This window comes from Nelumbo nucifera, chromosome 7, assembly GCF_055504915.1.
Source record: "Nelumbo nucifera cultivar China Antique chromosome 7, China Antique-T2T, whole genome shotgun sequence".
NCBI classification, from domain to species: domain Eukaryota; kingdom Viridiplantae; phylum Streptophyta; class Magnoliopsida; order Proteales; family Nelumbonaceae; genus Nelumbo; species Nelumbo nucifera.
The window spans coordinates 8,898,587-8,925,935 of record NC_142655.1 but is presented as its reverse complement, the minus strand read 5'-3'; the positions used below and the strand labels follow the sequence as shown (position 1 = coordinate 8,925,935).

At 42.0% G+C, this 27,349-nt stretch overlaps 1 protein-coding gene across 1 annotated transcript; it reads left to right on the top strand.

Annotated features, from left to right (window-relative positions):
• The first annotated feature begins 7,124 nt into the window (after positions 1-7,124).
• Positions 7,125-24,499, top strand: LOC104613478 (B3 domain-containing protein Os01g0723500-like). The gene is made up of 4 exons (XM_019200495.2): positions 7,125-7,823; positions 23,465-23,798; positions 23,903-24,048; positions 24,147-24,499. Exons 1-4 carry the CDS (start codon positions 7,710-7,712, stop codon positions 24,372-24,374), a joined length of 822 nt encoding a protein of 273 aa, XP_019056040.2. The 5' UTR covers positions 7,125-7,709; the 3' UTR covers positions 24,375-24,499.
• Positions 24,500-27,349: the final 2,850 nt, after the last annotated feature.

Genomic DNA, 27,349 nt, shown 5'->3' with positions numbered 1-27,349 from the left:
GGACTACCCAAGGGACAAAGAACCAAAGAGAGTTAGATTCAATTAGTGACTCTGATAATTGGCACAAATACATTAATTGTGGTGAAAAGACCTTATTAGACGGCTACAAGCGTCATTAGCCTTTAGCTTTTTTCATATATATGGATCTTGGTCTTGCGATCTGATCTTAATGCATTTGTGATGATGAACATAACTACTTGGGAGAGGGCCAACCCCCTCTTCTATGAAATGGTTTGCATTTGATTCATGTCTATTATGATGTCATTGGCACTTTGGATTATTGTGGGATGAGTCATCAAAGGGTGTGAAGTTAAGTAGCTCTTTGTAGTGTGCTTTCTTGTGTTTTTTATTGTATTTCTCATAACACTTTTCTCCATGAAGTACTTTTTGCTGCATAGTTTCAATATTTATTGACGTTGTTGCCATAAAGTACTTTTTTGCCATTATTGATTCTTAAATATCTTTCAACTCCTTTATTAATACTTGATTATTAGAGCTGAAATTGGAGTTTCTTTTCCCTTTTTTTTTTTGTCCTTAATTATCTCTCTTCATAGAGCTTTCCACCTGCCTTTGTGGAGCAAATAGCAAGCACTAGTGTGAAGGAGCTACTTTAAGCGGCAATTATAAATGCCATCATACCATATACATTTATCACTATTTCTTAACTATAGTGCTAGATTATTCGCTGTTATATAGAATATTGCAATTAGGGGTGGATTTGAGCTGAGCCGAATCGAATATTTGTCTATTCGAGCTTGGCTGTAGGAATAATATAGGCTTGGGTTTTATTCGAGCTAGAGACTTAAGTTCGGCTCGACTCGAACCACTACAAGAAAAACGATCAAAGCTGACGGTCCTATAACCGCTGGCTTAGACCTTTAGACCACCAAAGCATCCGCCCCGTTATCAGTTGCCACCCTTGAACACATGGAAACGTAGAAGAAAGGGAAATAAAATGTGTGGATGGAGATAGAGGTGTTAGGATTAGTAATCTAGGCTGGCCCAAACTAGTACAGGTAGGACTGACCATTTCTGGGTAGGCCTGGTCTAGCACGCATACATTAGCCTGACCCACGATCACCCCTATTAAGGTTGAGAGAGAGAGAGAGAGAGAGATGGAAGTGGAAGTGGAAGATCTATTGAGGTTGAGATTTTGTTGTATCTCTCTCTCTCTCTATATATATATATTAAAATTGGTCTGTCCACGTCACCATACCTCTCCTTGCTTCACACCGACCCTCCAAATTATCATAGAGGAAAGAGGCACGGCCCGGGATGCCTCATGGGCTAGCACGACACAACTCGCACTTCATGCGGGCCACATGTGGGTCGTGTCGTGCCGACCTAGCACGACTCAATTTACACTTCTACTTGAACCCGTTCAATACTGGGGATAGGGCAGAGAAATTCGAGGATTTTTCATCCTTGATGAGGAGTGGGGTGCCTTGCCCCTGAACTCGCCTAACATTGAGGAGTGATTACCTTGCCTTGAACCTCATGTGACACTGGGGATGGGGCGAGGATGGGGTAGAGTGTCTTGACTATGGGGTAGGGAAAGGGATGGGGTGCCTTGCCCTGAACCCACCCCGTTGTCATTCTTATATAATTGTTAATCATTAATAGAATTAATAAAAATGTTAGTTTTTATAATTATTTTTCTTTATTTAAAATTAATCAAAATTTTATTTAAAAATAATAAAAAGAACACAAATTATTAAAATTACTACAAATTATTAATAAAACTAAATTTATTAAAAATATTTATTCATATTCAACCAATAATAATTATTTTTTATAAATCAACTTTAAATAAAAAATAAAATTATTAAATCTTACATATTTTTCCATGCATCGCACGGATCGCTGCTAGTATATATAGTTAGAGAAGCATACCCTTTGAAATTATGGAAAAACCAATTTGTTCTTCATGGTCCGGTACTGCCCCTGTTTGTCGGTGCAGGTTCAAGGGATTAGATGGTTTTTAGTTTATTACATGCCTACATGGTATTGTGATCCAGTGATGTGATGTTTAGGACCCATCATCAGCATGGGATTCATACGTACCTCATCTGCTTGTTACTTCTCTCTTTTGAGTTTTAACATTAGTTGGATTATGGGTGAGCCAGATCCAATGAGCTGGTCTTTGAGAGTGAAAAATTCCAGTCGGACCTGGTTGGACCCGAGTGCTGAAACCTGTTTGGCTACTTCCTGTTAACTGGTATTAAATGAAACGGATTGATAAAATAGTAGATGCAAGATTACATTTTTGTTGGTGAATTAGACCGGTGATTTCAGCACCTCTGAAGCTTGAGATTTGTGTACTTTTGGTTTTCTAATTAGACCAAGCCATGCTCCTTCGAGGTCTGCAAATTCTAGTATTCTACGGCCAAATTTGGTCTGTGCGTAATTATTTCCCCTGCCTAGAGATGCATCTGAGGTGAAGCCAATCACAAAACCCCAAAAAAAATAGGCTTGGCTTGAAAATTGGGCTAGGGTTGAAAATGCCACTCTGAATAGAATCAGCAAGTTGGATTAATGTAAAATCTTATTCAGGGATCATAGGCTTAAGTTTTTAGGTTGAATGATTAATTAGCATGGTATCAGAGTTTGTTTGATTAAGTGATTTTGAATCCCCGTTACCCACATTATAATTAATTAAATTTCAGTACAAGATATGAATAGACCTATAAATGTTTATTCAAACTTGAAGCGTAATAGGCTTTTGCACAAATGGCGTGTCAGAGAATAAACTTATGTAAGGACCTCAAGCTCTTAGATGAATGATTCCTTCACAAGCCCAACCCAACCCTGATGTATCAATACACTTATAAATCATCATCAAAGCCTTATGGTCATGGATCAATACACTTATAATTGAAGAAGTGTATATTGTATGTAATCTATGTAATGATTTATATACATATAATTATATTTATGTTAGAGGAAAGGGAGAAAGGAGGTATAGAATGACTGTATAATGTTTTTATTGTATGGGTTTAATCCAAATCTAACCTGACCAACCCAATTTCATGGTTGGGTTGAATTGCAGTTGAGAATCTTAATTAAGGTTAGGGTTAGGTTTTAACACATAAGATCATACAAAGATTCAACTCAACCCAAGTCAAGTTGGTCCTATTTGCAGCACTTCTGCTGCCTAATTATTTTCATACACATGGTCGGGTCTCGACTCTCGATATAAATGGCCTGACCCACAGCTAGGAAATGCATAAATGAAGCGAGTGGTTTGGCCAGATTAAGCAACCAGATGTCCTCTTGGTTACCAGTGGTCAAACCACCATGAGGTCTAGTCTGGAGCTCTTGACCAGTCTGGGTTGTCAATTTCAAGTAAGGTCTGAAGACGTGTCTGTCTGAAGTATTCCACTGGCCCAGGCCAACCCAGAACTGGTGGTTTATCTACGCAAATCATGCACCGAAATATAAGCCAATCACAAAATTAACTTAGCAAATCTCAGAGATGAAAAGCAATCTCATGTACCTTGTTTTTGTCAATCACCTTCTCTCTCTCTCCGCTTCTGCTGCTGCTGCTCTGCTCCAGCACTTGGTCCATGAGTCCACTGTGGGTTCTGAAACCATATTAACAAGGTGTTAATACGCTATAGCAAGTAGCGGAGCAGCAGTTCAGAGAAACTGAAAAAGAGAAGGTGATCAGAGTATCTTCCTTCCAAGGAAACCTAATCAATTCTGTACGTTTTAGTACAGAGATTTGTTGTTCCATTAACGTGAAAGTGTCTCTCCGATGTCCTCGTGTTGAAGTACTCTGTTGCATACGGAATCAGAATAACGGATACACGCCATGCAGAATTCTGAATTCCAGCCCCCCCCCTATTACTAGCCATCTCCCCCTTGTACTTTGGGGCTATAAAATTCTGATCTAGGCGGATTGGTCATTCTGCTGCGGCCTCTGTGTCAAGGAGCTTCATTCACTCGATCATAATCGTTTCTGATGTTAACCATTATACCCGATCCGACAACACTGGAAGCCCATTTATGTGACAGAGTTGGTTGAATAACCAGTCACGAAAAAAGGGGAATTAAAACAAAAAAACTTTGAAAAAAATCTGAGGGCCCAACTGGGTTCGAACCCATATATTATCTTATCTTCTATCAATGGATCAGATATTGCCACAATCTAACCAAATCTAATATAAATTCATTAGGGATGGACCAGGTCTAATTCAATTTAATAAATACTTTGAACCATTAAATCTGGACTAGTCCAATTCAATATGTCTTGTTGGTTTATCTAATTTGTTCAAATTTATTTTGATTTGGATGGAATCATGGGGTCCTACCCAAAATGGGTCCATTGACACCCCTGAGAGCCATATGGATTAAAAAAAAAAAACACCTGACTTATAAACCTTGATGTAAGTATTGTCCTTGATGAATCATATGATGGTGGGTCAGTTGGTAGGATCTCTGACTAACTAGGTACAGATTTGGGATAGGCTACCCCACATAAGTATTGTCCCTGAGGCTGTATTTGGTTGCTAATCTGGTGTATTGCATGGGAGTGCAATGTAAATTCTGGTTTGTTTTTACTTCAGATTTAACCTTACCTTGTTTGTTTTTGAAAAGTGATGTGGTCTCATCTTATATGCAAGAGAGTGGAGGTAAAGGGGGGTTATTTGTTTGGGAGCAAGGCGGGGGAAGAAAGATGATATGTTTTCCATTTTACATGAGAGAGAATTGCGGTAGGAGGAAGGTGATGCAAATTTTTGCATCAGTTTTTGGGATGTAAATTTATACTACTAGTGAGTGCAAATAAGATAAAAAATACAAATATTATATCAAATAGGAGTGCAAATCACAATTACAAACTGATGTGGTAAAAGAATACAATATGTGTTTTTAGTGTTAGTTTAACACTAAAAATATGTGGTAAAAGAATACAAAATGTCCAAAAACCATAGGCTATGCACCCATACCCGCTGTACTTTATGCCTATGAATTCTGACCTTGGGCTGAACCGTCTTTCTCCCTATATATTTTGATGTTGATGCCTCTATGGCCAATGTCCTCAGACCACACCAGTGTACAAACGGCCAAACGCACTGCCTATCGAGAAGTATGAATTATCACGTAAGCAAAGACCTCGAAGAGAAGCCTAATCCCTCAAGAAACCTGATCTTAGTTTGATGAGCTTTCAAGCTTTGGCAAAAGGGATCTCGTCAATCCTTTGTGCTTTGATTAGGGATTTCAATTTGCATAGCTTAAAATCCAAGACCAGGTAGTTTTCTCTGTTGATAGGCTAACAGGAGGTATTCTTCTAGGTCTGTACAATTCAATCCATCCCACCAAATGAATTTTTTTTTCACGGTTTTGACATCTCTGTATATATCAAATGCTAGAAAGGAAATTCCGCATGCAATTTGCCTATCATTTCTAGCTTTCCAATGACTCATGGAATACTTGGATGTGGACTTCAGACATATCCTTACCGTGCATGAACGTGCCCAGGAACACAAAAGCCCTTATTGGATAAATTTGCCTTAAAATGAGGGGTAAAATTATAATAAATGCTTATCGGAGAAAATGACCGCCAAACAATCAATATGAAATAAGTGTTTATTTTAAAAAATAAGCACTTGAAAAAACTGAATGCTAATGCAAATAAGTGATGATTCAAATAAGCACTTATGTTTAATTACTTATTTTTCAAATTAGCTTTTATAATATCAACTTATATCTTTTCTCTTTACTTACATGCCCTTATACTAGTATATTAATTGCCAACTCTCAGTGTGCATCGATATATAGTTGGATACTTTGAACGTTATTAAGTCCTATTCTGTTAAACAAAATATCATCCAACTCTAGTTGCTTGGTCTTGGCTGCTTTCTGAGACATTGGTTAGAATGAAGTTATCCACATTAAAGTGCAGCAAGCCAGCAACACAAATACCCCTCTTTCCAACTCTATGATTTCTAGATTGCTTGGAGTCCTATTTTTAGGGCTGTAAATGTATGGAATTGAATTGGGTACAGGTGGATCCCAATTTGATTTGTTTACATTGAATCTTATCCATCAGATTTATATCCTATTCAAAATGAATTCGGATTGCATGGGATATTGAATAAGTATAAATAAATTAAATTAAAAATGCGTGAAATATTATATATTATTAATAAATGAATTAAAAATGACTAACATTATATTTCATGATGACCCTAAAAATCGAAAACTCAAACCAATTTTAATATAGGGAAAATCTATGATACGAAAAAAATATGATATGGAAAGAGTTTTGATCAATCAAAATCCATCCATAAATTTTGATAAATAATACCTGATATTTATGATTCCAATTTATTGATTAATTGTTTTCCGGATATCATATCTCTTTTCCATATCATAGTCAAAATATAGATTTTAAATGTATTTGAATACATATATTAGTGTTGAACCGAATCAGTTTAAATGGATTGAATTTGGATCACATTTAATAATCAAATTCGAATTTAGACAACCGGATGGATACTGTTTATGGCCCTACCCAGTTCCCTATATCGGGAGCCTTTTAAGGCTTGAACCAAAGACCATATTAGCTCCTTTATTGTACTCAATCACGCCATCTAGGGCGATTGAAGGTTGATAAGGTTGACTGGTCAAGGTAAAACAATAAGGTTGATAAGGTCGAACAGTCTGACCATTCGAACTGAATGGATGGCTCAATCAAACTGTCTGAATCAGCAGTTTGTTGACCAAATCAACGGTTTTTGATGAAATAATAGTTCTGGGTAAAACAGAACTAATCACCTGACTGATTACCGTTTTTTTCGATCTGACCATCCGGTCCGATCCGGTTTTAAAAACCATGATTTACAATACGTGACAAAGCAAACATTCTTTAATAAGATAATGCCACGTATGCTGACAGTTGGAAATTATTTTCATGGCTAGAACTTTTGGCTCTGTTAATTAAATGTAAGGGCAGTTTAAGTAGACGTTAGGCTAGGGGGAGCTTGGGCAATTGGGCCTGATTGCCTGAGTACGACACGGATCCCCAAAAGGGCAGATACCTGTGTGCTTGTTGATCCACCTTCTGAATATCTGGTTCTCTCTCGTCCCCATTTGTATCGTACAGAGGCACAGAGCTCTGTTGTTGGCGTGATGAGCAATCCCAGAACAAGGCTGAAATGTACACATACTTAAACTTGAAAAACCTGCTTCATATTAATTTGGTCCTCAAACAATCCCATGAATGGAATTGGACATTCATTTCTCAAAGAGAAAAATGGAAATTCACAAAAAACAGACGTTGAGATGCAAGAAGCTGTCTGGTCAGTCATGCAGAATCGGCTTTGTCCTCGACTCGGAAGAATTTCAACACGAGTTAGAAAAGAAAAGGACTGAATGGGTTACTCTCAAGTTTCAAGTAATTAAGAGGCCAGCTCGTACTTGCATATCTGTTTTGGGAAGCTCATTCCTAGCTTTTGTTGCTCAAAGTTTTAGTTCTAACTGTTCAAGGTTCAAACTTGAGAGAGAGGGAGAGAGAGAGAGCGAGAGAGTCTTCTGGCTCAAAGTTTTAGTTCAACGTTCAAGGTTCAAACCTGAGAGAGAGAGAGAGAGAGAGATTGTCTTCTGGCTCAAAGTTTTAGTTCAACTGTTCAAGGTTCAAAGTTGAGAGAGAGAGAGAGAGAGAGAGAGAGAGGACGGAGACTGGTTGTCAACGCGGTAGAGAGAGGATGGAAACTGGTTTTCATCGCTGTGCAAAACATGGGATGCCAACCGGGAGACGTTCAACAATGAAGCCGGAGTTCTTTAAGGTCCTTATTGCGAGCGATTGCATGCAACGACTGGTAAAAAGAGAATGAAATCTATTTTTCTATATATGTAGGTTGTTTCTGCTACTGAACTGTGTGAACTATGAACTAGAATACTTTCATCGTGTATCAGAGCCTGAGGTTGAGATTAGAGTACTTTCAACGTGTTTCCATATGTTTCCGGCGGGTGGCCGGCATCTTAGCTACCCATTGGGCCTGCTCTCCTGTTCTACTTTCTAGTTATCAAATTTGTTATTATTATTATTATTATTATTATTATTATTATTTTCGAGTCATAGACTCTTCTCACTGCACCTTCTTTAGCCCGCTCAAACTCCAACAAATCCATCAATAAAGATTGATTAAGCCTGTACATCAACTAAGCCTTGTACCAGGTATATAGGCTGGCTACATGAATCCTATACCTCCAATTTCAGGATCCCTGTCCGTAAAAATTTGACATCAGTTTTAGTGTTGGGTGCCAAGATACAAACCTCCTTTATTGGCTTTGAATCCTGTACCCATGTCCATTGACCATTCCATCTCACCCAAGAGGCCAAGGCATTAGAATCTCATAGATCCTATGGTATTTGACTTCCCCTATAAAGAAATATGGCTCGTATGGTGTTTGACTTCCTATGGCTCCCCTAGAAAGAAATATGGCTCCTATTGCTCCCCTAGAAAGAAACTAAGGATTCAGTTAACAAGTCTTTTTACAAAAATCTCATAGATCCTATGGTATTTGACTTCCCCTACAAACATATTAGGGGTTCCTCCTGTAAAACAAGTTAGTATTTCCTGTTTCAACATGAAAATCATTGGAATGTTATAAGGCGCCTTCTTTCTTAATTTAATTTGATAAAACTTGTATATCGCAAAAGTCCTGGCTAATATATATACATGGATACACATATAAAGATAGATAGAGAGAGGGTAAACTTCTCTTATTTACAATGCCTCCTCCCTTAGAGAAGGGTTTACAAATTTAAAAGTAATTAAATCTATAAAAAATAAAAGAATACCACTAAACATGCAAATAAATAGAATACAATAATTATACAAGTATGATTTATTATCTCTCATCACTCCCTCTCAAACTAAAGCTATGAAGATAGCAGCAGCTTGTCAACAAAATACTCATGCCTAACATGGGCATGTAAATACAACAATAAGGACTGCACATGTAAAATACACAGGATATAAGAACTGTAACTATGATTTTTATCTCTCATCAGGAATAATCACAAATAAGATCAGAGTTTTGGTCAAAGATTCAATATGAACATCCCATTGAAAAATTTTGTAATGGTTCAAAATTGGTGCAGAATAACATTCATGCCCACATTCTTATAAGGACTGCACATGTAAAATACACAGGATATAAGAACTGTAACTATGATTTTTATCTCTCATCAGGAATAATCACAAATAAGATCAGAGTTTTGGTCAAAGATTCAATATGAACATCCCATTGAAAAACTTTGTAATGGTTCAAAATTGGTGCAGAATAACATTCATGCCCACATTCTTGATGAAACTGGCAAACCAGAATGCTATTCAGAAATTCCTAGTAGTCAAGTTATTAAACTTAATATGGATTCAACCCTGAGTTTGTAAACATATATAGACATTAATGGACAAACAGATTATTAGTTTTGTTGAAACTGTGGGGACAACTCTGCTGCAAATGCAACGGGCCATCTTTAGAAAGTCTCATAGTAGCATTGGAAAATGACAAGAACTCCACACTTTCCCCTATCTACCATTCCACATCTAATTCACCTTGCTATGGATCTCAGCTTATCATTTGATTCAGGCATTTCCATTCCTGAAGTAGCTTCTCTTGATTTTTTTTCTTTTTTCTTTCTTTTTTTTGGAAATCCACTTGATTTTTAATGTTAAGTTCTATTATTGAACTGCTTGGTACAGAAAAATTCGCCCATTTTCTAATATTAAGGGAAAGAAACTCCCATGATTTATGATCCACACAAGCATCTTTTCCATTGGATAATTTTCCAACATAATGGTCCCCAGAGATAATACAGTTCAATGCCTAGACTATTGATGTTTGTAGAGCAGGAAACAAGACACATCTAATATTTTGGCTTTTGTAGTAGCTAGAAGTTCGGTTTGCAGTGTTTGGGTCCATTGATCCCCCAGATTGTTTGGCCTGTATTGTGCTAGAGGTCATTTCTGATGCTTAGATATGGATTACAGAAAGCATTCCTGATGTGGGCTAGCCAGGCCCAGCTCATTATGGGCTGGGAGGGCCCAGCCCACTAATGTCTGACAGCGCCAGCCACAGCAGGGGAAGCCTTGCAGCCTTCGTACGGAGCCAACCGCGAAGCAATTAGGCGTACCCATAAGGACTTGTAGCCTGACTTTGTACGGTCCTCATCTGGTGTGTTCATCTCCACCTACCTCCAGCTCGCTCAAGTATAAATATGAGATAATTCTCCCTTGACAAGGGATCCAGATCCCAAAATTCTGGTACAACTCTCTCATTTACTTCCAGCACCTACTTCGCTTCCTTAGCATTTACTCCTAGGGACCCAGGGCACCTGAGGACCACCATTGAGGCCTCGTCTACACCTTCTCCTACCTCACACCTCATACTAACTTGAGCGTCGGAGCATCAGCCTCGGGTTTCCACCTGGGGCCTCTGACATCCCTTGTTTTGCAGTACCTCGGATCTCCAGGAATCTCTTTACTAAGACGACGACCTAAAGTCCTTGGCTTCTACCGTCCTCAGAAGGGAGCACCTCACCTCGGCCTACAGTCTTCGGCCTCGACTTACCCTCTTCAGAGCCCTCAAAGTCTTCGGTTTGCCTTCGGAATTTGTGAGTGAATTTATCCCACTGCCCGCAGCTAATTCGAGCAGCAACATTTGGCACCATCTATGGGAACCGTTGCTAAGACGATCCCTTAAAGAATAAAAAATATATAATCTCTAAGCCCTCCTAAGTTCGAAAGTCATGGTGCAAAGAACCAGGATTAACCAGAACTTGGTCACCTATGAGCAATTTTAGGCTATCCTTGATCGTTTGGACTGCCTGCTGGTGGTCCCTCTCGAGGCGACCGCCCCACTGGGGTGTCAAAGGATCAGGGCCGATGCAAGCACATCGAGCCCCCTGCCCTCGCCTAGGGCAACAACTTGCTGGTCGGGCCATTGGAGTCGGGCAATAACCAACCTCCTAGTTCACCTCGAAGGAATATCTGACCTTCCAACCGAAGGGAAGAAGTGCCCACTCGATCTGAAGACAGTCACCGGCCTTTGGAGCAGCACCACCACCACCAGAAGGAGGTTCCCAAGGATGATGACGGGCACCTCGGCCACCCCGGAGTTTGCTCCCGATGTTTGAGCCAATGTTGCACCACTCCACCACCTATCTTGAATCTCCAAGACGTTCTGAATGATCATCGCGCCCGGAGAGGAGCGCATGACCCAACTTTGGAGTACTCAAGAATCTCAACTAGCACCCACCAATTCCGTGAAGACAGAAATGGGGCCCATGCCCCCGCCGACCCGAGGCTTTCCGAGTTGCGAGCCAAGCTTGGGGCCATCAAAGACGAGCTCCACCAAGTTAAGGAGTGCCGAACCGATGCCTCATCCAGTCACGGCAACTCTGTCGGCCGCATGGACGCATTCACCCCATAAATCATTTTGGAGTCTCTCCCCCCACACTTCAAGGCTCCCACTTTGGAGATGTACGATGACTCCTCGGACCCTGATGACCACTTGGAGAGTTTCCAAGCACTCATGATACCTTGGCGTGCCGAACTTTCCAGGCCACCTTCAAGGGGGCAGCGCGCCGCTGGTTTTCCAACCTCCCCCCAAGGTCAATCAGTTCGTGGGAGCAGTTCACCAATATGTTCCTCGCTTGCTTCATCAGTAGCAGGCGGTGCCAGAAGAGCATCGTCTCGCTCATGTCCATTAAACAGAAGCCAGGTGAGAGCTTGTGGTCTTACATCGACTGCTTTAAAAAAGAGGAGCTCGAGGTTAGGGACCTCGACCCCATGGTCTTAATGCATGCCACCATCAGCGGACTCCAAGCTAGCTCTGACCTCAAGTGTTCTGTCGCCAAGACCCCGCCGAAGACGAAGCTAGAATTCCTCAAAAAGGCCCAAAAGTACATCGCGGCCGAGTGGGCTTCGGACAGGGACCACCAAGAGAAGGAGACTGAACGCAACGACAAGCCATCTAGGAAGAAAAGAAAGAATGAAGATCGCCACGGTGATGGCGACAAAGATAACAGGAAGTCGTCAGCCTCGGCCATGACTTACAGCCAATAAACACCACTCAACTCCTCTCAGACCCAGATCCTAATGCAAATAGGCGAGGAGAAATTCGTGAAGTGGCCAGAAAAGATGAAGAGGAACCCCAAAAAGTACTGCAAGTTTCACCGCGGCGTCGGCCACGACACTGAGGACTGTTATGAATTGAAGAATAAAGTAGAGTCTCTCATCCTCTGTGGACACCTGAAGCAGTTCGTCGGAGGTGAGGCCAGCGCTTCATCCTCCCAGCAGCAACAACAATAGCAGCAGCACCACCAGTAGGTCGTCGGAGTCATTGGCGTCATCGTTGGGGGTCAGCCTCAGGTGGAGCCTCGGCTTTGGCTTGCAAAGCCTACGCCAGGCAGTTGAACATCTAGGGGCCAGCTCCCAAAAGGCCAAAGCAACACGATGACCTCTCCTTTATGGATGAGGACCTTAATGGGATTACAGTCCCCCATGATGATGCGTTGGCAATTTCGGTCGTAGTAGCAAACTTCCTAGTCAAGAGGATTCTCGTTGATAGTGGCTCCTCGACAGATATTCACTTCTACGAAACTTTTGAAAAGATGAAAATAGAGCCAGAGCGTCTTCAGCCTACCGATGTCCTACTTGTTGGCTTCTCTGACAATGTTGTTAGGTTGGAAGGAAAGATCACCCTACCAATCACGGTAGGAACCGTGCCTCGGCAGGTGATGAGGATGACGGAGTTCCTTGTTGTGAGGATTGGCTCCCCCTACAACGCAATCATGGGGATACCGACCCTTCACGCACTGCGAGTCGCCATGTCCTCCTACCACCTCGCCCTCAAATTCCCAACCGAGCATGGCGTTGGAGTCGTTCGGGGGGATCAACATGTCGCCCGTCAGTGCTATGTGGTGGTGCTGAAAAGCAATAATAAAGAAGCCTTGCCACTTGAGGGCCTTGACCTCAGGGAGGAGCTGGCAAGCCGAGGCCTGCCATCAAAGCACGATCTTGAGAAGACAGTTTGTGTCGGGTCCAACCTTCCCCCAGAGAGCCTATCCGAACTGTTAAGTTTCCTTAAAACTAACGTCAATGTCTTCGCTTGGTCCGCCATTGACATGCCCGGAATTGACCATTCGGTCATTACTCACAGGCTGAGTGTGAACCCTAGCTCTAGGCCGGTTCAATAGAAGAAGAGGAACTTTGCACTGGAGCGATGAAAGGCCATAGGGGAGGAAGTTGACAAGCTACTCAATGCCGAATTCATTCGAGAGGTATACTATCCTAACTAGCAGTCGAATGTGGTTTTGGTTAAGATAGCTAATGGAAAATGGTGAATCTGTATTCACTTTACAGACCTTAACCAAGCCTGCCCTAAGGAAGTTTTCCTTTGCCAAGAATAAACCACCTTGTCAACGCCACTGCAGGATATGAATTGCTTAGTTTTATGGATGCCTTTTCCGGATACAATCAAATAAAGATGCATCCCAAAGACGAAGAGAAGACATTGTTCATCACCAAACATGGTACATACTACTACAAGGTGATGCCCTTTGGGCTTAAAAACGTAGGAGCTACCTACCAACGTCTTGTTAATAAAGTGTTCAAGGATCATATGGGAGGAACGTTGAAGCCTATGTAGATGATATGGTGGTGAAGAGCCTGAAAGCCGAGGCCCACACCTCGGACCTGGCCGAGATCTTCGACGCCTTGCGGAAGTTAAATATGAAGTTAAACCCCAACAAGTGTGCCTTCGGCGTCACTTCGGGCAAGTTTCTAGGTTTCATCGTCACTTAACGAGGTATCGAGGCCAACCCTTAGAAGATATAGGCCATATTGGATATGGAATCTCCTCGGTTGATGAAAGAAACCCAGAAGCTCACTGGCCATGTGGCGGCGCTCAACCGCTTCATGTGAAAGTCAACTAACTGATGTCTTCCCTCCTTTTGAGCCATCAAAAAATTGAAAGACTTTCAATGGATGGGGGAATGTCAACAAGCTTTCAACGAACTCAAGGAGTACCTCACCTCGCCTCCCCTCCTGGCCCACCCGATCCCAGGAGAAACTCTATACCTGTACATGTCAGCCGGGGATGAAACAGTCAGCTTAGTCTTGATTAAAGAAGATGGAGCACAGAAACCGATATACTATGTCAGTAAAGTACTATGCGATGCCGAAACCAGGTACCCCGAAGTGGAGAAACTGGCCTTCGCTCTCGTGGTTTCAGCCATAAAGCTTAAGCCATACTTCCAAGCTCACACCATTACGGTGTTAACAAATCAGCCCCTCAGAGCTGTCCTCGCCAAGCCCAAGACCTTAGGGCATCTAATCAAATGAGCCATCAAGCTTTCCGAATTCGACATATGGTACCAGCCGAGGCCCGCCATCAAAGCACAAGCCCTCGCAAATTTTATGACTGAGTGCACCTTCAACCGAGCTCTCCCCCGGCCCTTGGAAGATGAACCGGGAGAAGGGTGCCCCGTTGGAGATGCTCCCCCTGGTTGGAAGCTTTTTGTAGATGGGTCATCCAATGCCAAAGGAAGCAGCAGTGGCCTTATCCTTAGATTTTTGTAGATGGGTCATCCAATGCCAAAGAAAGCGACGCTAGGCTTATCCTTCTCACCCTAGATAACTCAACCATCGAATATGCGTTGAGGTTCGACTTCCTAGCATCCAACAACAAAATCGAGTACGAGGCCCTCCTCGCCAGATTGCAACTGGCAAAGGACCTCGACTCCTCATATATCAAAGCCTTTAGCGACTCAATTGGTGGTCAACTACTTGAACGGCGAGTACGAAGCCAAAGAGCAAAGCTTGTCCAAGTATTTCGCCAAAGTCCAAGAGCTAGCCCACCATTTCCAGCACTTTACCCTGCACCAAGTCCCGTGAGCCGAAAACACGAGGGCCAATGCCCTATCCAAGCTGGCAAGCACCTCGGGCACGGTCCTTGGCCATACTGTTCGTGTGAAGAAGCTACTTCGGCCGACCATTGAAGAAGCTCAAGTACTACCAATAGAAGCCAAGCCATCATGGATGGACCCCATCATCAACTTCCTCCTTACGGAATAGCTGCCGATGACAGGAACGAGGCTAGACGACTTCGGCGTCAGGCAGCCCACTATACCTTGCTCAAAGGAAAATTTTATAGAAGATCCTTCACTTTGCTCTACTTCCGATGACTTCGTCCTGAGGAGGGGGAGTACATGCTTAGAGAAATTCACGAAGGCATCTGCGAAAACCACCTCAGTGGAAGGGCCCTCGCCTAGAAGATGTCGAGGTAGGGATATTTCTGGCCAACACTTCACAAAGACGTATCCAAACTTGTGCGAAGATGTGATCAATGCTAGAGGCATGCCAACATAAGCCATTATCTTGCGACAACCCTCTCAGCCCTCAACAGCCCCTGGCCCTTCGCTAAATGGGGAATGGACCTCCTTGGCCCTTTTCCACAAGCAACGGGGGCAGAAAGTACCTCATCATCGCTATGGACTACTTCACGAAGTGGGTTGAAGCCAAGCCCTTAGCCACTATGACAGCTCGGGCAATCTAGATCTTCTTCTAAAAAAACATCATCTATCGCTTCAGCCTCCCTCACATTTTAGTCACCGACAACGGGAAGCAGTTCGATAACGCCAAGTTTTGAGAATGGTGTGCCTTCCTTGGCATCAAACAACAATACACCTTAGTGGGCTACCCCCAAACAAATGGCCTAGCCGAGGTCACCAACAGAACCATCCTAGACGGACTAAAAGAAGGCTAAACCAAGCTAAAGGATTATGGGCCAACGAACTGAACAACATACTTTGGGCATACCGAACCACACCTTGGATGGCCACGGGAGAAACTCCCTTCGGCTTGACCTACGTTACCGAAGAGGTAATACCAGCAGTGATCGGCCAGCCGAATGCAAAGAACAGCGAAGCCCTCAAACCTAACATGGATCTGCTGGAGCAAGCCCGGGAGCAAGCGCTGATCAGGGTAGCTTCCTACCAGCAATGTGTAGTCCGCTACTATAACTCAAAAGTAAAAGAAAGACACTTTCAAGAAGGGGATCTCACCCTTAGAAATGTCATGGTCCCCGAACTAGGAGTAGGAAAGTTGGGCCTCAATGGGGAAGACCCCTACAGAGTCAAGCGAGTCCTTGGTCTTGGAACATTTCACTTGGAACACTTGGATGGAAGACCCGTGCACCAGATATGGAACTCGGAGAACCTCCAAATGTACTTCCAATGAATGTAGTTGCTTTTGGGTAAGTGATGAATGAATGAAGCAAAAATTTCCTCTTTGCCTCAGATGTTGAATAAATATGTGTCCGAAGTCCTAAAAAGCCCGTAGCTTCGCAACCTACTGAAGCGCGAAACCCCCTTCCGAGGGATGAGCCCTCGGCATGGACCAATGTGGAAAACTATGATGACCCTAGGACGAGCACCTCGCTAAGAGCACACACGCCAGGGAGAGTGAGGCCTTTTACGCCTCATCACCTTCTCGATGGACGGTGGCCCCCTCAGCACGCCAGGACAAAAGAGAACCCTACACGCCTCGTCACCTTCGAGTATGGTGACCCCCTCGGCTACCTATACTTAGCGCAATGAAAATAGCGAGCTCGAGCCCCCGACTTCGTCGGTGGGATGCCTCGGCCTCCCTTGAGGGAACACTTGGTGAGAAACAAGCCAAGTGAACTACACCCCGATAGTGCTGCTCCACCTCGGCTCCTCATCTTCCCAAGTACCTCAGCCAACGACCTCAGCTACAGTGCCAGGTCACCTTGGCCTTGCCTAAGTTTACACTTAAGGAATTCTGGAGCCGGGTGAGCCTCACTTCAGATGTGTGGCCACCGCCTTGGCTCTCAATGCCCTAATTACTTAAAGCGAGCATGCAAACAAGTACGTGTACTATGAGCGAACCGTGCGTGCATGGTGTGTTGTGGTCCCGTTGTTCGGAGGGGCAAGGACCTCTCAAAGAAGAAGAAAAAGAAGAAGAAAGAAGAAAAAGGAGAAAGACACAACATACACAAGGCACAACGCATACAAAAAATGGCTTCATTCATCATTAATCTTTTGTATTGCCTTTACAAAAAGTTTTTCAAGGCCTCGTAGGCCAAGTATATGTACATTCACATAGAAAAAAGAGAGAAGAAGAACAACAAAAACAACAGCTAAACAAAAAGAAGGGGGGGGGGGGGGGGGAGATCAACGCCTAAGCCTTGCCACCGGTAGGAGGAGGAAGAGAGTTATCGGTAGGCTGGGCTTCGCTCGGAGCATCGGGGATCACCTACAGCCCCTCGATGCCAAAATCTGGCATCACCAATAGGAGTGCCTTCTTTGTGTCTTCAATACCGTTGAGGTAGGAGGACAAAGCGTACTCTGCGAGCGCGTCCTGATAATCGGAGGACTTCTTGTGTGCCTCCACCGCTTCGGCTGCTACTTTCCTAGACTGCTTCGCTGACACCATGGCCTCGGTAGCACTTCTTTTAGCTTCGGCTGCCCGTCTCTCTGCCTCGGAGACAATGCTCTCCAGCTAAACTCTTTCCACCTGTTCCTTGGAAAGACCTTGTCGCACCTCTTTCAACTGAATTTCAAGGCGCTCCCGAATTGACTGCTCGTCCAATAACGCCTTCCTAAACTTTTGGTATTTCTCCTTGGCAGTGGCAACTGTCTTTTGGAACTTTTCCCATTCCTTTTGGAGCTTCTCCTCGGCGGTTTTCTTCTCCTTCTCCACCTTGTCGATACGGGACATCGCCAACCTCGTCTGGTCCCCCAAATCGATGAAGTGCAGGCAGGCCTATAATAGAACCAGCTAGTGAATGAAAGAGCAGGAAGAGAAGGAAATACAAAACAAAAATGTGTGTGTCTTACCTTGGCCAGGTGGTATAGGCTATTGTTGTAGATGGCCATAGGGTCGCTCTGCAGAAAATGGTAGCAGTCCCTTGGTAAGATCGCCGTCTCACCAAGACCTGGTTGACCCCCTCGTCCTAGATGGAGTCCCCTTCTCGGAGCTGTCACTATGGACGGAAGATCTTCTCAGCCCCCTCGGCACTCTTAGGGAGCCCCTGTACTAATGGCAAAGTTGAAGAAGGCAAAGATGGGCGCTCCCCGAGCATGGACCTCCTCACCACCTCCTCTGCCTGGCGCTCCATGTTGGCCACCTTCCGCGGCGGCTCCTCCCTTGGCATATCTACAGTGGGCCTCTTCCGACCCGCCTAGGCCCCCTCCATGAGCCTCTTCGGCACCTCGGCCCCGTGAGTTGGCTTCTTCGGCACCTCCGTTGACTTCTTGGCCCCCTCTGAGGGCCTCTTCACCCTACCGGTAACCTCCTAAGGTGCCACCATTGGTTGTTTCCCCTTAGTGGGGACCTACTGATTTCCCCCCTTTGCCGGGACAGGGGCAACCTCTTCACCGGGTCGCTTCGGTGTTTGTCCTCCGACCTTCTTCCTGACCTACTTTGCTCGGGCCTTCTCGAGCAAGCGTTGCTTGGCATCCATGGGCGCTTCTACGAAATAGCAAAAGAAAGCGGTCAGTACACCAAGGCAAAAACATGGAACACGTGCTAAGTAACTATAAATCCTCTCCTATTGAGGGGGGCAGGGCTAATCCCAACGAAGACTAGGGGGACCTCCTCCTCCACCAACGGATTTGCCTGGAATGTCCCCATCACTAGCAGATGAGCTACAGCTACAGCCACTTCGTCTCGGATCGGAGGGGGACATCTTGATGATTACACAAGCCTCCCCCAGTCAGACCTGAACCTTCAGCCTTTGGAACAGGAGACGTAGAAGAACTTGTCCTTCCACCCATGGACGGACGAGAGGAGGGGTTGTGCACCAGCTTCCCCCTCCGAGGGTGGAAGTAATACATGTTGGCCTCAGAAGCGTGGTTCCTCGGTGCGAACATGGCGCGGAACATCCTTAACGTCAGCTCCAGACCCCAAAGCCGAGCCCATACTAACTTTGCTATGATGGTCCTAAGGGCATTGGGAATGAGTTGACTGATAGTGATACCATACCACTCCAGCAACTCAGAGATTAAAGAAGGGAGGGGAAACCTAAGGCCAGACTCTAAAAAATGCTGGTAGACACAGATTTCCCCCTCCTCGGGGGTCCACGGCCAATCACCTACATCGAGGACCCTAAGATCATAGGACTAGGTTATATGGAACCTTCTTGCCAGGGATTTGACCTGGCTCACATCCAAGGAGCTATCAAACTCTGAGCGTGGTAAACCAGCGTCAGCCACCCTTCGGGCAGCATTTCCTTCCACCGGTCCGGCGACAACCTCCACGACATCTTCCTCCTCGGAGAGAGGAGACCCTTCGGGCTCCCTTGGTGACGCCGACATGACGCTTTCATGGGGAGAGTTATTATCCTGATGGTAGCCCTCGACACCCCCCGAGGCTACCCTTTCTCTTAGTACGGCCACCTCCCGTCGTAGGGGGTCTACAACTAAAGAACCTAGGGAGGAGAGAGGAGAAGGGGTTTCAGGAGAGCTCCCTCCCGAGGTGTTCAGGAGTTCATGGCATTTAGGGCCGGAGTCCGAGAACGACATAGTGAATTACCTAAATAGAAGGAGGTGAAGACGAGGTGTCTTGAAGGATGGAGAACCTGGGAAAGTCCTGAAGGATCGAGAGCTTGAGAGCTGAGTTCACTCAATAACAAGGGCGTCTAAGTTCAAATGACGGGGAAAGTCACCACTAAGGCCCCTATTTAAAGGAAAATGGATGGCTTAGATCTCACTAGATCCGACGGCTGAGGCACCTCCGCTTCCACCATCCAACCATAATGTGCCACCCGACGCTCATCCTCGGAAGGTGAAACGACTCCCAAGCAATGGCTCGGATCACCATAGATCCAATGGTCACAGGAACCCTCTGCTTCTACAAACCAGTTATACCGCAACTTTCAGCATGTGCCCTCAAAAGATGAAATGATGCTGGGTGAACCGCAAGGTTCGCCCGCCACAGCCCGCAGGGCTTGCCCATCTTGAACCACCGGGCAGACCGCTCAACCCAACAAACGTGCACCCATCTGGGTGACCATCCTCCACACGGTAGGCCCCTGATGTGGCTTGACCGTACGTGATACGGAACATCTCCGCTAAACCGAGTCATCCACACCACATGCATCTCCGAACCAATGAGGAGGGAAGACACACACGAAGTGAAAACGACACCACTGCATGCTACCCCTCGATTGACAAATCCGAAGGCATAGCAATTGCTACTCCCAACGACCGAAGTTGAGGCCTTACCCAAACTATCATCTTCATTTCCAACCGAAGCCAAGACCTCGCCTCGGCCTCGGGAGTGGGGGGCAAGTGATGTGGGCAAGTGATGTGGGCACACTAACGCCTAACAACGCCAGCCACAACAGGGGGGAAGCCCGCTGCCTTCGTACGGAGCCAACCGCGGAGTAGTTAGGCGTACCCGCAATGACCTTTCGCCTGACTTCGTACGGCCCTCATCTGATGCGTTCATCTCCACCTACCTCCAGCTCGCTCAAGTATAAATATGAGGTAACTCTCCCTTGACAAGGGATCCAGATTCCAGAATTCTGGTACAGCTCTCTCATTTACTTCCAGCACGTACTTCACTTCCTTAGCATTTATTTCTGGGGACCCAATGCACCTGAGGACCACCATTGAGGCCTCGTCTGGACCTAGTGAGATCTAAGCCATCTCTATGAACCTCTTTACCGAAACGACGACTTACAACCCTTGGCTTCTACCTTCCTCAAAGGGAGCACCTCACCTCGGCCTACGATCTTCGGCCTCGGCTTACTCTCTTCAGAACCCTCAAAGTCTTCGGCCTGCCTTTGGAACTTGGGAGTGAATTTACCCCTCTGCCCTCAGCTAATCCGAGCAGCAACAATTCCTTTTGCCTCTTATATCTTGAATGAATGAATTCCACTTTACCAAGGCCACAAAAATTGAAAATAACTATTGACTATCCCACCCCTTGCATTGTAGTGGCTAAATTTCCATGCCTAAGATCTCTCTGATTGTAAACATCCTTACAAGCATCCTTTTTGCCTCTTATATTTATGAAATGGAATACAATAAAAAGAAGATTAATATGATATCAAGCCTGTATCTCCATTTGAATCTAAACTCACCCTACGTGATAATATAGATTTTATAATGTGAAACTAAGATGGTGTTCATATCATAGTTCTAAATAAAGTTGGTATGCTTCAGAAAATGTACAAGCCTTTTCAAAAAGGATATATTTTTTTGAATCATACAATTCTTAATACTGTAGTTTGGTTACTAGTATTAAGTTGGTATGCTTCAGAAAATGTACAAACCTTTTCAAAAAGGATATATTTTTTTGAATCATACAATTCTTGGTTCTGTTTTGAACCAGACAAAAACAAGAGATATATGGTCTATTTTTTGAACCAAACACACAAATATTGATTTTGTCCCACATGTACAAGAGATATATGGTTCTGAATTGATATTTCAAACTTGTCATTGTTAGTTCAGGTTTTTTCTTTTATAGAAGAGAACCTCAAAGCCTAAAAGTGAATTGAAATTTCATAGGTATTATCTTTCACGTACACGCTTAACATCTTTCCCTTCAATTTCTAATTGAGTTTTTTTTCCTGATCTTATCTAACCTGCAAATAAATGGAGATTATAATTATACCTGTTCTAGTTTTCATTTTCAATAATGTCAATAGATGGATTCTACTAGTCTTCTTCTGATTAACTTCTTCACAAATGAATAGAATGAACCATATATGCAAACAAGAAAAAGAGAGTCATTCATCAAAAAAAATAAAAAAACAAGAAAAAGCGAGTCCTCATTAAGCCCCTAATTAGAAAACTATTTTTGGCCCTTGCACTGTTGTAAATGCGTGTTAAGTGCAAACAAGAGTGTAAATTATGGTTTAATTTTACCTCAGATTGGACCTTGTGTCTTATTTGTTTGTGAAAAGAAAATTAAAGTGGTGTGGCCCCAACTCTTATGAAAGAGAATGGAGGTGGGGCTTATTTGTTTAGGACTAATTGTAAAAAGCAAGATATATGATATGGTCCTCATTTTATATGAGATAGATTTGAAGTAGGAGAAAGGTACTGTCAATTTTGCACCAATTTTTTAGATTAAAATTTACACTGCTAAGCAACTGAAAATGAGATAAAAAATTACAAATTTTCATTAGATAGAAGTGCAAATATAATTACAACAAATAGATGCAAAATTTATATCTGGTTCAGATTTGAACGGCAATCAAATCTTGTGTAAATGCATGAAACTGCAAATAGGCTGAATGTAAATTCTGGCTTACTTTTGCTTCATATTTGATTTTTTCTTATTAGTTCGTGAGAAGTAAAATAGGGAGTAAAAGAATGTAATCTCCATCTTGTATGAGAGGGTGGAGGTAAAAGGAGGGTTATTGGCTTGAGAGTGAGGTGAGAAGCAAGCCCCAGGTGTTCAGATTGACACTGCAAAAACAAAGCCTTATGGTTAGGGATGTCAACGAGAGTTGGTTTGGTATGGGTTTGTCTCAACCCTAACCTGACCCTCCAATGTTCCTACTTGAACCCAACCCGATTTGACTAATTAAATAAAACAGATCATTTTCAGGCTTAGGTACCACATAGGCACATACCCTGTAGAAAGCTCTATTTCCTTTTTCCTTTTCTCCTTCATCTATGCAATGGTAATTTAGAAAAATCAATAAACTAGTGTCTATCCATTTGTAACTATGAATGTGCTTTAATTATGTGTTCATGGGCAGATCTCCCTTGATTACAAATACATGATCTTAAAATGATCCGTTTTATAATACCTTAGTTTGCAAATAAGATCTTTAATTATGTCTTCAAACGCATGTGGATTTTGTTTCGGTGAATGAGATCTTTGCAATCATTTGGTAGGATGTATTTGTAAAGGTTGTGTCAGTTTTTTCATGATTTTTGGAGTTCTTGTAGGATTGTTAACACCATCGATCCAGGGTATATTTTACTATCCTCGTCCCTAGATTTGACAACAACCTCATCAATGTATTTGACATCTATTTCTAGTTAAATGTCATATAAGAAGAGTGAAATAGTTTTCTGAAGCTCAACGGGTTAGATTAGGATAGGAGCTTAGGTGAATATTTAGTTTGATCTCTGGGGGTGGGGGGCGGTTTGATCTCTCAGATGAATTTTTAGGAGTACTGATTGTGAAGAATCAGTACAATGTGAGAAGTATGTGTTTGATGATCTCTTAGGATTAGTGTCCCACTACTCCAAATTATTAAGGTAGTCATTTCAAATATTGGTCAAATAAATTATTAAGGTAGTCACCTGCATAATTTCAGTGTTTATTGATACTGTTGCCAAAAGTACTTTTTTGCCATTATTGATTCTTAATTATCTTTCAACTCCTTTATTAATACTTGATTATTAGAGCTGAAATTAGAGTTTTTTTTTGTCCTTAATTCTCTCTCTTTATAGAGCATTCCACCTGCCTTTGTGGAGCAAATAGCAAGCGACTGGTCTGAAGGAGCTACTTTAAAGGGTCCTAGTGGTCAGCTATGGCATATCAAAATAAAAATCGAAGTTAACCGAGTTTTTTTTGAGGATGGTTGGGAGATTTTCGCAAAGGACCATTGCTTGAATGTTGGTTACTTTTTGGTATTTAGGTATGAAGGAAATATGAATTTTACTGTGAGAATCTTTGATACAAGAGCATGTTGGGATGAGCATGCTTTTATTGTCACGTCTTCACAAGAACCACCCAACAGCTTGGCTTCCAACTGGTTTGAACAACAAAATAATAAGACCACAAGTAAGAAGCTTCTTAAACTTGATGGTAGTGATTATATTTAATGTATTCATTATCTTTATATATATATATATATATATGTATGAATTTTTTCTTTTGTGATATAGGAGATAAAGCTTCATCACCGAATCCTGATAAGTCTAGTGAGAGTGTAAGAGCAATTGCAAGGGGAAAAGCATATGCATTTCACTCCCATAAGCCTTATTTTGTGGCTGAAATTAAAGCATCCAATGTAGGCATGCCATGCTGTTTTGTGAGTTGGTTCTCTCCCCTGTTGTATGCTCTTGTTAAGAATTAATAATTTATCAAGAATTAGTTCTTTCATTTATTGACTAGATGTTGTTGATACAGCATATAAAGAGGTCTTTTGCAAAGTATCTCCCAAAACATCAAGAACAAATTGTCTTACGAGTTCCAGAAGGTGGAAGGTGGGAGGTGAATTACTACTATACTGAAAGAAATAAGGGTTTATACGGAGGATGGAGTGCATTTTCCCGCGACAACAATCTTATTGAAGGAGATTATTGTGTATTTGAGCTTGTAAATGAATTAGAGATGATGGTTTACATTTTTCGTTGATGGATATTAATTGGAAGTAAGAATTTCAATTTGAAAAATGTAGGTTACTTGACAGTCTTTGTTCTTTGTTTTTATTTTCTATTCATGTAACACCACTCTGCTACACAGTATAGTTTTCTGTTTCCTATAAGCTACACATCTTGATTGAATTTCTGTAACAATGTCCATAGAATAGATAGACAACTTTTATACAAGATGGTGTGGGTATACCTATATCCTCAACAGGTTGTCAGCTGGTAAATCCTTTTACATGGAAACATCTTTAAGTGCAACACAACAACAAATTAGAGCTAGTGTGCCTTGTTCAAGTTGCCCAACCTAACCTGGATTTTGCTGAAAAGCCCAGTTAATTCAACTTCCTGATTGTTAATTAATTAAGCTGGGTGTGTGTCATTAACCATTACCATTCAAACTTGTTTTCAGGTGAGAATATTATAAGCTCGAAGTTTCCCTTTTAGTTTCTTCAATGGAAGAGCCATCAATGAATATGTTGAAAAGTAAAAGTGATAATTTTATAATTTTCTTTTATATTTTATCTGAGAAAACGGTGCTGTATATTCAACATTGATGCCAAACATATACTAGGTGAGTGTCTGAGTTTTCTGAAACTCTATACTTCCAGAACCAAATGAATGCTTGGACTCACTGAAACCAAGCGTCTAGTTTTTGAATATCCTGTGCATGTGCATGCTTCTGGTTGCCAGGCAGACATTGCTTTAAACAGATGCATCCATCTTGGATGGAATAAATAGCTACTAGGTGTGGAAAATTATAAAAAAAAAAAAGGGACAAAAGGAATTCTAGGAAGAAAGCTCTAAAACATGATAGTTTTGGCAAAACAATTGAATCTTCAAAACCAAATAAACTCATCTCTTGCATCAACTTGTCTCTTCCATTCACTAGTTCCACCATTAATTGTTGTCTCGTATCTTTATTGGCCACTTTCTTGGCCAAAATGAGATTCCGAGCACCTTATGGCTGATCATTGATCATAACCCAATTGATTATATCAAGTGATTAGCAAAAATGAGATTCTCTGCTGTTATATTTCTATTTCTGATCTGTGTGTTTTTTGTTTTTCTTTGAATTAATTATAGCTCTACTTTTGGTTGCACTGCAGCCTTGAGATCTTTCTCCATGGTTGCAATGAAATTTTATTTGCACTAGTACAAAACTACAAATGCATGGGATAGTGCAAATGAAAATAATGCAAATTCTGGTTTAATTATGGTTAGGTTTTTACTTTATTCTACTTTTAGTCTTATTTTACTTCATTTGTACTTCAAGCAAACAAAATAAGGTAAAATTTGAATTAAAAAATAATTCAGATTTGCACCCAAATCATTTGCACTACCATAGTTTTACAAAGCAATATATTTTGTAGGAGTTAGTTGAAGATATTGAAGGAGAATCATAAATAGTAGGGCATATCACATGTAAACAAAACAAGGTTCAGGCCATCAATGTTTTGAAAACCGGACAGAATGGTTGGATTGGAAAACCCAGGAATCGGTCACCTGATCAGTTCTGTTTTATCCCAAAACTTCTATTTGGCAAAAAACCGTTGATTTGGTTAGCGAACCGCTGACCCAGGTGGTCGAACTGTTCGACCTGGGAATAGCTTTTGGCCGTTTTTTTGGTTTTTTCCCTATTTGGTCTGGTTTTAAAAACCTTGTAGGCCATTCTACAAAGAAAAATGGTAGGTTTCAGGTCTGAAAAAATTTATTCATATAACAAATTCATGGTGGAATCACATGAAAATTTTCATATTTGATTGCTCATTTAAACAATAGAATATATTATATGCAAACAAAGCAAGATGCAGGCCATTCTACTGAGCAAATTTTGGTTGGGTGGAATCAGAATTCCATTCCCATTCTTGTTGGAATGGCATTCCCCCATTTGAGGGATTGGCTATTCCCCACCCCCTTGGGAATGAAATCCTATTCCTACTAATTTTAATTTCCATTCACATTCCTGCCTGAACCAAACAGATTATGGGAATGAACAATTTCGATTGCAATTTCCAATTCTGACTGCAAACCAAATGGACCCTTAAATGGAATCACATGAGAACTTTCATATTTGAAAGGTAATGAACAGTAGTACTTCTTAAATGCAAACAAAGCATATATCAAGAACCTTCAGATTTAGGTCTAAAAAGTAACTCACAGTAGCAAATTCATGAGGAAATCACTTGAGAACCTTCAGATTTGAAAGGCCTTTCAACAATAGCATATATCAAGAACATTCCTTTGCTTTCTTCTCCTTCAGGTTTCTCTTTATAATTTATTTAAATAGAGGGAAAAGAAACCCATCTCTCTTCTAGTTGTATATTTATAGTCCATGGTATTTTTACTTTTGTTTAATGGTTTATCACAGTCCACAGTTAAGACTACATACATCTTCCTTAATCATCCATAAAAACCCTATCAAGTCACAATGGGTATTTGGCATTTCACTTGATTAAGGAATAGTTATGCGCAAGAAAGCTTTTGTTCGATCATACAGTTATTTTAAAACAATTGAAGATGCCATTAGAGCAAATATCACTTAACTATCAATTTGTGTTAACTGATATTTTAATTATTATTTGCTTTTAAATGATATTTAATATGTAACTTGGTCCACTACTTGACATTAACTTTTTTTTTTATTTATATTTTTTAGATTGAGATATATACAAGACACAACAATAGACATATGGGTGTAAGATTGATGAAGAAATATAATTTTTTTCTTTAATATGTAATGAGACAACCAATTACAATACATTTATTATAATGGATGTATGAAAACTCTCAATTTGGAAATATATATTCACATTTGTTATTGATTTATTAGTCATTTTGATTTAAAAATAGAAAAAATGGCCTTTTGCATGAATAGGTTATGACTGCTGGTACAAACTTCTAGTGGTGTTTTCTATTTTTAGGTTTTCAGTGGCAGTTATATATATTCGTCGCTGTAATTGA